This window comes from Mesoplodon mirus (genome assembly GCF_964341445.2).
Source record: "Mesoplodon mirus genome assembly, chromosome: 10".
NCBI lineage: Eukaryota > Metazoa > Chordata > Mammalia > Artiodactyla > Ziphiidae > Mesoplodon > Mesoplodon mirus.
This window is the reverse complement of record NC_138986.1, coordinates 89,511,064-89,523,264: the sequence shown is the minus strand read 5'-3', so window position 1 is coordinate 89,523,264 and position 12,201 is coordinate 89,511,064. Positions and strand designations below refer to the sequence as shown.

The following is a 12,201-nucleotide window of genomic DNA, read 5'->3' as shown; positions in this document are numbered from 1 at the left end:
TACAGTATAAACACAGGAGAATGGAATTTTTATTAAAAATTAACTCTATCCTTTCAAAAGTCATATTTTCACTTCTGCTCAGAGCATTGTGAAATGATGATTTGAACTTCATTAGCTTCTAAGGGCGACCCTGACTAATTTAAGTGGGGACGTTAATGAGTATTTACTAGTCCACCTCAAACTTTCTTAATAATTTGGAAGACAAGTCACCATGGAATAGTATAATCCAGACTTCTCCGTGCTCTAAATCTCCAATATGGGACCCAAGGAAGTCTGGAAACTGGCAGGAAAGCAAGCACGGAAGCACAGTGAAGCCAGCCACGTTCCCCCACGCACCTGGAGGGACCACTCCAATGGCATCATCAACCTCATAGTCTGATATGTCACTGTCACTGATTCGCTGGGACCCTGCACGACAGGAAGGCAAACAGATACCTCTGTGTCCGCTCGGGTCAGGAAATGTGGAGGACATGGTCACATTTTATTTTAAAGCTAATTACATTTTTACTAAATACTTTCACTTTTGGTGAAGTAGAGTTGATTTACGATGTCTCAGGTGTACAGCAAAGTGATTCAGTTATACATATATATACTACAAAGTTAATGCAGAGCTGATGTTTAAAAAAAATTTGTTATCCAAGGATAACATACTCTCAGCATCCTTATAATCACTGAAGACACATAGAAGGAAGGGGACTTCATAGAAGAGTATTTTGACTCTTCAAATTATTTTTAATTAAGGTCTATAGCACAGTGTATACTGTTTTCTACCCAATTATGCGCCCTCCTCTGCAGTTCAGGGAGGATGGAGCTGAGTGGGAAGGTTCACAGAGAACTTTCTTGGTAGGAACTCTACTGAGTTCATATTATTGAAAGGGCATCAGGGCCCTTTATAAAATATTTATGTTTAGCCCTCAAAATTAGCCATCATACTGCATGAAACATTAATTTTGAGGAAATGATTGATCAGAGAAGCACTAACATGAAGTATTTAATTATATGAGGAAAACAATTTGGTTCCAGATTACCAAAACGAGCCTTCTAAATTTCATCTGTTCAATAAGAGATTTTGTCATTAATTCAAAAATTAATGAGTAAGTACAGAAAAAAATATGCTTTCCCCAATCACCAGATGAACAACAGCAAACAAACTTTACAATGCTTTTGAAAAATTGTTTCTTACAAATAATAATACTAAAAATATCCAGGAATTATACTGTTATTAAGATGTTCTATGTAGCAACCCACCAATAATGACAAAAATTACCCCATCAGTCAACCAATGAACAACTCCATCAGGACTGGGCAAAGAATTATATTTGAGAATTTTTAAGCTTTCAGCTGTGGAATTACTCCACTATATTGTATATATTACTTTCATTGGGAAAATGCAGAAAATGGTTTTGCCAAGTCTCTTTATATAGATGACTGATTTTTCAATATTTTGATCTCTAATGCACATTTGAAAAAACACCTTGAATGTTCATCTCGGCTTCGATCATAACGACACAATTACTTCTGGTAACTGAAAAGAGCCTTAACGTACTTTGCAGCTTTTTGCTGGCGCTCTCCCCATGGACGTGTCGCCGTGGCATGAAAGGTGATGGCTGAGGCAGAGGTAGTGAGGATTCATCGTGAGTCTGAAGTTTATACCAATGCGGCTCATCATCTAGAAGCGCCGTCTCCAACTCTATGAGGATCTGAAAGGGCAGCTCTCGGGTTAGATCAAGCGCCGTTCCCCAAATATAATAAAAGCAGCCATAATAATGCACATCACAGAAGCCTCGTGAGGTGCCTGACCCGGATCTTCACGACACCCCTCACCTCTCCAAGGAATTCACTCTCCTCTTCTTGCACCCTGGGCTGGTCCCACACGGTTATTTCCAACATCCGTTCTCTGAAATCTCTACGATGCACATGTGAATACACAAAAGTCTGGTTCCATTTTGGTTCTAGTACTTTCTTTACTGTTTTGGTTCGCCTTTTACTTTTATCACTGAAAAATAAGTATGTTTTGTCAGTGAAAAAGCAAACACAAGTATATACTGCCACCTACTGTAGTTACATGCAGTGCTGCTCTTGGGATGTTTACTCTCTTTAATTCATAACTTTTAATATACAAGACTGAAAAGACTATCGAGTTTAATAAGATTCTAGCTTTAACTACAATGTAGGCAGTAGTTACGATTATAGAAATTATAGAAACGCATACACAAAGGTACATTCTAAATGATGTGGCTGTCAAAGACTAATAGATGTGGAAACAAGGTAATGGACAATTTTAAAATTGGCAGGTTATTTTAAAGAAACACAAGGCTTGAGGGAATTTTTTTAGGGATAATATAGTTTATTCCCTCATAGAGAAGTATCTATTACATTTTAAAGCTATATCACAGGTGTATGCATATGTGAAAATTCATCAAAATATATATATATATATATAAAGTATGTGGAATTTTTGGTATGTCAATTCTACCTCGACAGAGCTTTAAAACATATGAAACTGTATCCCAAGAGAGGAAATTCTACTTTTTTCTAATTAGCAAAGATTTTTGCGTACTTTTTCTAAAATTATTCCATACCTTCTATCTGGAAGAAAATACATTTTTACATAGGGATTCCTGGGACGCCCATCTACTCTTGGGGGTAGATCTGTTGCTTGCAGAACATTTACAATCAGCTGGTGGCCCACTTTGTCATACCACAGCTTCACCTAAGAGCAATGGAGAAAGAAATTAGCATTTGTAAAACTCATGAGGTATTATAATTTCACAAAAAATACTAAAATTATTTTTGAAAAAGGAAATTTCAAATTGCAAAATACAACTGAATTTTAGATATTATTTCTGCAAAGAATACCAACTTGAAAGCATAACCACTTTAGAACTTGACTTTTCACGCATTTTAAGTGTGACTTACCAGAGGCAGGCCTGCAGTGTTGATTTATAGTGTCTTATATCATGCGATGGAATAAAACTAATGATAAAATTTTTAGAAAAGACTAAGGGAAGGGGGGGATATTGAAATAATTTTCCTTGTTTTTAAATGCTAAATGCAAGTGTTTGGTGCTTATACATATCTTAATAATGATTACAAAATGACTAAATGCATTCTGCAGTGCCAACTGTAGTTGATATAAAATGTTTGATGTTGGGAAAAATATATGCAAGTAACTTGGAAGACATCAGGAAACGCATTTACTGTATGCCTCTGTACATCAGGTGTTGCTGTTTTCTGGTATTTTTTTCTTCTTTAATTTTTATAATTAACCTATTACAGATAAATTTTCATGAGAGAAGGGGAAAGGAACAAAGGAATGTACAATGCATAAATGCCTTTAAACCAAGCGAAGGTCAAGTGGTATTTCTCCTAAGATACAAGATGCCTCAATAACAAAATCCAGGAAAATGGCACACTGAACTGTTACCTGCAAACTCCTACTGCAGCCAGAGCAGTATTTGTGCTGGCAGGGGACAATGTTAACTTTAATTTTTTTTTTTTTAATTTAGAAGTTAGTTTGGGGCTTATGGTTAAATAAGAACTATGATCATGAGTTGTTTAATAGGTATAGATCAGAATACATTTAAGAGTCATTAGAACAAAAGAAGCTAATTTAACATGGGAGTGGTAAGGGGTAGGCTAAGAATTCAAACCCGGATCTGTATCAGTCCACACCTCTGTTCCTAATTAATACCAGAGGTGCGTTTTTCATAAACTTGAAATAGGTGGAGTGTATGAGAGATTCCCACACACACTGAAATAAAAAAGATGGCAGGGCAGGTAAAATAGCACAGGGACTAGACAGAGATCTTTAGCCTACTAAAAACAGAAGCTAAAACCAGGAAGGGTTTCAAAAATCACAGCAAACTTACAGTTATCTTCTTTGTTTAATTAAAACTAAGAGAAGAGCAGCAAAAACAGACTATACAAATTCACACATTACCAAAGTAGCAAATGATCAACTATTTATAGAACAATGTGAAGCAAGATTTTCTTTTAGTTATTAATACAAATGTCCTGTATTCTGCCATAATCTGAAGAAATGTAGCTTTTCCTAATAATTAGCCATGTTTTCTTTACTCCAGCTTTTCCCAGATCACATATAAAACAACCGTGAAGAAAACCGTAGCTTTTTCACACTAATATCAGCAATCAAGAGTTTCATCAAATGTCTTAAGAAGTTAAAAAAATATCTTAAATTTAAGTTTCTCAAGATCCAGCCTCATGAGGTTGTTAAGTGAACAGAACATGACTCTCTAGGTTTATTACATCTAACCAACTACTGATACTTTATTCTTTTATGCTATCATTTATCACTTACTGTTCAGAATATCTGGCACACTGTAGGCATTCAATCGATATTTCCAGATATATGAGTAAAAGAACAATCTAATAATAAATTAATGAAAATGGATGAAGTAGATTATGCTGTTAAATAACTCTGACTGCATCACAGCCTTCAAAGAAAGCCACACATTTTAAAGACAGACTCAGAACAGGGAGCTTATACTAATGGTCTCCAACATGTACCAAAGACACATACAGAAAGTTGTCCTGGTAAGACTTGTGGCGCATCTTTGAGAGCTCCAGGGCTTGTTGGAGAAATTACAGAAATGGAAGGCCTTTCCATCTTCTGAGATTCAAAGGAACTAGAACCTAAAAATGAGAAAAAAAGAATCAAGTACTTTTTAGTAACATATTTGTAACCTATGTGTGGAGAATACATACTTTTCATGAAATGCTAAATGCATCTGTTACTGGTATAAAACCATAATTCAGTGGCATCCATAAGAGTAGGACCTACTTTCAGTGGGATAGTCCTAGAAAGTTATCATCGTGCTTTCTTTGGTTAATTGTCTATTTTAAAGGTATTTAAAGTGATATAATCAAATACTGTATTTATTTGCTCCACTCTGTAAGTATTGACTTTCTGCGTTTCTAGAGGGTATTGGCCTGTGTATGCTCTTGTACAGCCTTGCATACAGTTAAAGGTTTCATGCTATCAGTGATAAGAAAGATGGTACCCATTGTGTTAATTATCTTAGGATCATCTATTATGAACTGTCCTCACTGACATTAAAATGAATGCACATATCATATAATTTATGAGCTGTGTCTAAGCCTAGATAGAATTCATCACTGTTTTAAAATATGATTTACATCTCTTTTGATTTTGATCTTACAGACCAATCTCCTGTCTCAGGATGCCGTCTAGTGATTCATGCGTGGAGGAGGGAGGCTGGCTCCCCACTCAGCCCCTCAGTGAGGCTCTTCTCCCCCGTTTTAAATGAAAGTCCTCTCTTCTCGGGTCACTGATAAAGTGTTCACAACCAGCAATATGCACGTCTGTAGAATGCTATTACTCCAGTAAGTATAACCTTGAACCTACAGCTATTCAAAACTCAGCTTTATTGAGAAAACTCTATTTATGGACCATTTCCCAAGTGTATGTCATCCACATTTTTTCCATACATGCAACTTACATTTAAATTAAATCAGAGTCATTCTGTACCTTCTGAAGACTTTTAACTAGACGAAACAGTGCTATAAAATTCTTTGTTACTATGGCTTTTTCATGAAGTATTCTTAGGATAATTTTCTTCTTGGGTCTCAGTACAATGACACTGTTGCTTCTAATAGTCAGTATGTTTCTAATATACCATTTTTTTTCTTTTAAAATAACTTCAACACTATAAATTATGCAATTGGTTCCATTTCACTCTTTATATTAGAAAACTCAAAACCAAATCTGGGCTCATGTCTAACAGGTATGCAGAATATGATGCTATGCATTTGATTTACTAACCTAATCTCCACTTCCTTGTTTATCCCATCCATATATTTTCTACCTTCTTATAACCATCACTTGTTTTCCCCTTAAATCACCTTGTATCTTCTATTCCTATGAGCTGGGTTACATAATAACATTTGATAAGCAAGCCCAAGTATAATGAATTTAACATCCATCCAATGCAAAGTAAACATGTGAGTCACTTCCACATTGTCCTTGGAAACATCATCACACACATCATCATCTTCTTTTATCTGGAGTCCCTTTAATGCCCATGTAGATAACTCAACCCTCTACCCATAGTCCCCTGGCCCTTTATCTCCACTGAAATTCCCCTCTACTCCACCCACTCACTTCCATGATCATATCTGACACTGTTATGTTGTATTAAAATTATTTATGTGCCTGTTTCCTTCACTGCTCATGACATTGAGCCAATTTCCAATCAACCTGAATAATCCAGTATCACAATGCATTTTCATGTACAGCAAATAGAACTGTTACTGGTATATTAATTTTGCTCTGTGCATCCTGACTGCTATGATGCAGAAGGTTATTGCCAATAAAGACTTTTGAACTTTTGATAGACACACACACACACAGAGCAGAAAGAGAAAAATCTTAAAGCAGAGCTCCTTGGGGTTTCCCGTGACTGCCATGATTGCCAGCTCATTTACATCAAATAACTAAAGGAGACAGGAAATCTTATACTCACTGGACTCCAGTGGAGGATGGGAGCTCTCAGGAATCCGTGGAATGTCACTAAAAGAAACAGGGTATGGTGAAAATCCCATTAGCTTAAGTCACCCTGTCTGAGGCAATCACAGCCACACTTTATCTCAGTGGTGTGGAAAACCCTTCTGGGTCTTTACAGGTGTGGAAATGGACGGGAATTACCATAAAGGCAATTTCTAATGTGCATGAATGTCAAACACCACACACACACAAAAAAAAAAACTGCAGGAAAAATAAGTTTTTATACATTTAATAGCAAAACACTTTAACATGACAACAATCAGAATAATATTGTGGCTAAAATAACCACAATATTTTTACTACCAAAACAGCACGTTTTGGAAATAAAAAATGTCAAAGGCAATATTTTATTTCAATTCTAGAAAATCAAAATGACACATATCTTACAAATCAGTAATATGCTTTACAAACACATCTGAAAGAGTTTACTGAATGAAAGGGAGGGAAACATCTCTCGATAATAAAATAATATGGTGAATATCATGGGCAAAGTTAAAAAATGAAAAGGATGGATTGCTTTGGAAATTAAAAATGGTTCAAGCTTGCAACAGAAAAGCCAAAATATTTTATATATGTGAATATATAATTAATATGCACATATATAACCCTATACAGAGATTCATATTTCTATGCTGAAGTTAGCTAAATATATGGCCATTTACTAGATGATTAGAAAGTGACTTGTGAGAACACTCACTCCTGACACACTCACAAATTTTTCTGAATAAATATTTAACATGACCTCAGCTTCACCCATTATCCACTGTGGGCTTAGAACCCTAGACCAGCTTAGTTTGGAAATTATACTGTATTAAACTATTTAACCTCTGTTTTCAAAGATATTTTAGAATCAATATAAGGAGATTAACAATATGCAAATATTAACAGACAAATTAAAGCAGACTGGAGTTAGCTAGTCCCAATAAAATTATCAGAATATTATTTAAGAATTTCTAACCACTTACCTTGTGAACTAACTTCACTTTGATTTTCTTTGCACTTTCGGGGAGAATTGAAACAAAACTCATTTTCTGCTTGATTTTCCTGACTCTTCATTTTCACTTTTTTGTGCAAAGTAACTCTCCTAACCACCTACAATTTATACTTCTTACAAATGACAATTCATCCTGTGCTGTGTATTTTATAAATACATTTCATTGTATATTTATGTACAACTAATAATTCGTCTGAAATATACATTTTATGTAATAATTAGACTAATTTTCAATACCTAAGACACAAGAAACCAACTATTTATCTTCTGCTACCTTCTCCTGAATTCATCGAGGCAAATAAAATTCAATTCTTAAAAATCTAGAAAAGATATTTTTTTAGATAGTACAACTTCTTTGAAAATCAGCCTCAAAGTCAGTTTTGAAAATTAAATTTGGAACTCCAAAACCAGATACAAGATTTGAATTTTATGTGTCTGTGAAAGAATTGTGGAGAAGTTGTAAAAAAGTTTTTTTAAGTGATTTTGAATTAAAATATATTTAATGTTAATTGCTTCAGTAATATTTTAATGCATAAATGTCCACTTGATATTTACACAAACCTTCTTATATTGTTCTGCTCACAAACAAGGTGGTAAAATAGTTTTAATAACAATTATAAGCATAAAGGTAGGTTGGCAAAAGTGGGCAGTACCTCAGTACGGCTGATGTCTGTTGGACCATGCTGGTCAATGTGCATGTAAATTACAACTGGAATGCTTCTTGGAATCTCTATCCCACAAAACTATGACTAAATATCTGCTTTCTGCTTTAAATTAATTACACAACTACATTAAACATAATTATTAAATATAGCTAGAATTATTCTTCCAAGATTCTAATCATTTTCCTATTAACTGGAAAGTTGATGCCAGATTTGATTTTTATTTAAATATAAGCTTCATATTCCCATATTCCTCTGAATTCCAGTCCATGACAGTTTAGGTGTGGCTATGCAAATAATACTTTTAAAATTAATTTTGCACAATAGTAAATATATTGAAAAGGTTATTCCAGTCCACTTTAATTGTCTGTTAGTTTTTTTATTTTTAAGTCATCATGAATCAATGGTGTTCTAGCTGATTACTTTTAAAACCACTATATATTTGAAAGTATTTGGCAATGTGCACAATGCTTGATTTTAAATTTTGGTTTTTTATACTTTTGATTCATTTTCCAATTTACTTACCTCTTTTCCAGCCTCATATTTACCTCAGCACTAAAACACGTCATGTAAAACTAGCATAAATTATATAGTGTCACTATTTTAAATAAATCTGCATGGAAATGTATAATACTTCTGCAAATGCCTTCAGTATTTACTCTTAATAATCACCACTTAAAATTGATTATGAGTTTGCCTTTATTTTAGAGTTTTGTATATATATTTTTCTTTGGAATATATGATCATACAGTTTCAGTTTTTTGAGAATTAGGATAATTATATTTTCTGGTATGTTTTGCATTGACATATATCCATGAGAACAACAAAAATTTAAGGTTACTACTCTCCCAGCATAAAAAGTCTTGAATTAATGGCTCTATAATATTTTAGAGAATACAAAAAAGGGAATAATTTCCAAAAATATACTCAAACATTAAGCCAACTATAATGAGACAGTTGAAAATGCCTTCCAAAAAATTACAGACAGGCAAAATGAATGTTCTGGACTCTGTGGATTTGTTAAGAAAATCTACCAATATGGGAACTCTATACACAGATAGAGAAAATATCCCATTGGTTGTAGATAATTAAATTATGCTGAATACTGGAGTTTCAAAAATATCATACCAATTATTATGGCCAATTAAAATGTTTAAATATTTCAAACTTGCTTGATTTTAAATAAAATTTGGAACTACCCAAGGGTAAAGATATAGAAAAAATATTCCATTCTTAGTAGAATAATAAAAAGTTCATGTAGATGTATGAAATGATTACTATTTTAAATATCACAAGAAGATGAGTTTGTTAGTGACTCCCTTTTAGGAAATACTATAATAATTTAGAATTAATAAAAATAAATAGTTCTACCTTTAAAATAAAATATTTTTTCTTTATAGTCCACTTCTGAAAAATACATATCAATACTTTTTGATACTAAAATTGTTAAATTGTGGAGCTTCTAAAATGTAGTGAAGAAAATTCAGTATTCAAGTTTAAAAATTAAGAGATTTAAAAAATCTAAAATGTATGCCCATATTTGAAGAAAAAACTATCCATGTTAACATGTACTGTATGAATGTATAAACTTCTTTTAAAAACCCTGCTAATACATGTAATTTACTAAACTTAAGAAGTAAGTTTTTTTAGCCTTACCCAATAGGCCTTGAAACAATAATTTCAACTTGAGGTTCTGATTTTGATTCTAAAATAATGTTGTAAACTTCTTCATTTGTAGCTCCCGGCAGGGGTTTACCATTCCATTCTAGAACTTCATCCCCTTGAATTTAAAAAAAAGGGTATTTTTTTACCTTATATATTCTGTTTATTTTTCTTATCTTTTCTTGTTTTTTTTAACAAAGAAATGCAAAACATATACAAATAATTTAATTGTCTAGGCTCTGCTCTTGAAAGCAAATTGATTGCCATATAATTGCAGCTAAATGGTTCTTCTAGACACTTTTTTCTTCTTTTTTTTTTTTTTTTCCTTTTTCTTTCCCCAATAGAATATTACTGGTCACTGGAAACAGCACAATACAAACTACCTTTATCTTTTGAGAAATACCAGAAATCATATAAAAATCATCTCATGCTATGGGATGGAATTAGCACAGCTCATTTGGAAACATTAAAAAATAATAATTAGCAGCATGCCCTCCATATAATAAATGTAGGCGGCTCTATACATGAAAGATTATTAAACGCTGCATAAATCCTGCTTTACTTTTAGTAGAAATAGCAATTAACATTTGTTAGCATGAATTTTCCAACTATAAGTCATGCTCCATTGCCTTCTCCAGATGCACAACAGAATAAAAATGCATGAAAGGATTTGAATTCACACCCAGAGGGTAACGCAAGGAGCTATAATGGCAAGTTACAAAGCAAGCAGATGTAAAACTGTTGCATGACAGTTAACCCACTTCCAGATGTTCATAACACACACATTCTATACATAATACATATTGTGAGCATTAAAGTAAAATTATAAAATATGTTTAAAGTAATAAAACTATAGTGCTTATTAGGTTGCTAGATAACTGAAGAGTCATCAAGGAGAGTACTACGACGTGAATATACACAGGCAAACAACCTGTTATGTTAACTAGAGTTTTCACCAAAGACCATCTGGGAAAAATTATTTATTTTCATAAATATTTAGAGCAGTTTTAGGTCTCAAATGCCTCCGCCCAGTATCCTTCAAGTGACAACGGAGGCTCAGCTGAAATATCCCAGCCTCAGTGATACTTTGGAGTGTCTTAGTTTTTTTTTTTTTTTTTTTTATGTTTCTGCTTATTTTGTTGTTCTCAATGCCTATAATGCTTTAGTAGCAAAGGAAATAATGTGGCGAACTAATGGATCAATAAAATCATTGTACATTTTAAAGCTAACAATAAATATGGAATTGTTTAGTTTTTAGCTATGCCTTTAAAAAAATGTAGAAAACTTTTGTTTTGCTAGGATTATTTAAAGTAATCCCCCCCCCCAAGTGTTTGCTTACTCAGAAGTAAAAAAGCAAATATTTGAAAAGCATATAATGCTGCTTTGGTATGAGAAAAGAGTATGGTTATTACTAGTAGTTAAATCACTTCTGATCGTTTGATCTAAGATGTTACCTAGCAGTTTTTCAAAAAGGCAACAAATACACTTCACTATATTAAAAAATAATAATACAAATTTAAAATATATTTGGAGTCTTTTAACTTTGTTGACCAAGAAAAGAAGTAAAGTTTACAGCACGTGAATTTATACATGTATGTGTGTGTACGAAAAAATATTTTCTGAAACAATACTTACCCTGATATTTTCTATTCTATTATGTTCTTTTTTTTCTAAATAATGGATACAACCCCTTACATCAACTTTGCTACCCAGTCATGTGCTGCAATCAACATTTTGCAAAAGCACTGTAGTATAAAATTCTTCTTTTTATAGCCAGCAACCTGGAAGCATAACTTTCAATATCAAATTAACTTAATGCATGTATTTAATTATTTACAAATCAAGAACTCCTAAATTAGACGGTGGTCTCCTTAACAATATTTATTTATATCTGAGTCCTCTTTTCAGGCAGGGATGTAGATTATAAGGATACAAAGATAAAAGAGACTTTCTCCTGTCCTTAAATTTGGTGAAGGAGAAATACAGAAATGAATACCTTTAATCAAATGTTACATGCAATGATAGGAATTCATCTGAGGAACAGAAGGAGTGCCAGGGAGGATGTCACTAGTTACTGCTCAGGGGACATGTCAGGAAACACTTGAGAACTAAAGCAACTTTACGTGAGCTTTGAAGGATGGCGAGGACTTCAACAGGCAGATCACAAGAGCAGCAAAGCCACCACGGACACGAGAGGCACTGGCCAGGTCCTGGAGGTGGAAACAGCTGCCTGGGTGGACCACCATGGCTGGGGATGAGACGACTGGTAAGGAGGTGGCTGGAAGTTGGGGGCAAACTACAGAGCTTTGACCTGAGCAGATGGTGCCTGAGAGACA

The 12,201-nt window shown here is 33.6% G+C and overlaps 1 protein-coding gene across 47 annotated transcripts in view; it reads right to left on the bottom strand.

The window, feature by feature from the left end:
• LOC309811099 (regulating synaptic membrane exocytosis protein 1-like) overlaps positions 1-12,201 on the bottom strand; it is a gene marked incomplete at both ends in the record, with an annotated part of 218,126 nt that overhangs the window by 153,585 nt on the left and 52,340 nt on the right. For all 47 annotated transcript variants that reach the window (XM_082633634.1, XM_082633680.1, XM_082633678.1 and 44 more), the window contains 7 exons: positions 337-408; positions 1,547-1,700; positions 1,825-1,996; positions 2,583-2,713; positions 4,544-4,656; positions 6,507-6,553; positions 9,860-9,983. In XM_082633634.1, coding sequence (XP_082489760.1) covers positions 337-408; positions 1,547-1,700; positions 1,825-1,996; positions 2,583-2,713; positions 4,544-4,656; positions 6,507-6,553; positions 9,860-9,983 — 813 coding nt within the window. The remainder of the gene's footprint in view (positions 1-336; positions 409-1,546; positions 1,701-1,824; positions 1,997-2,582; positions 2,714-4,543; positions 4,657-6,506; positions 6,554-9,859; positions 9,984-12,201) is intronic.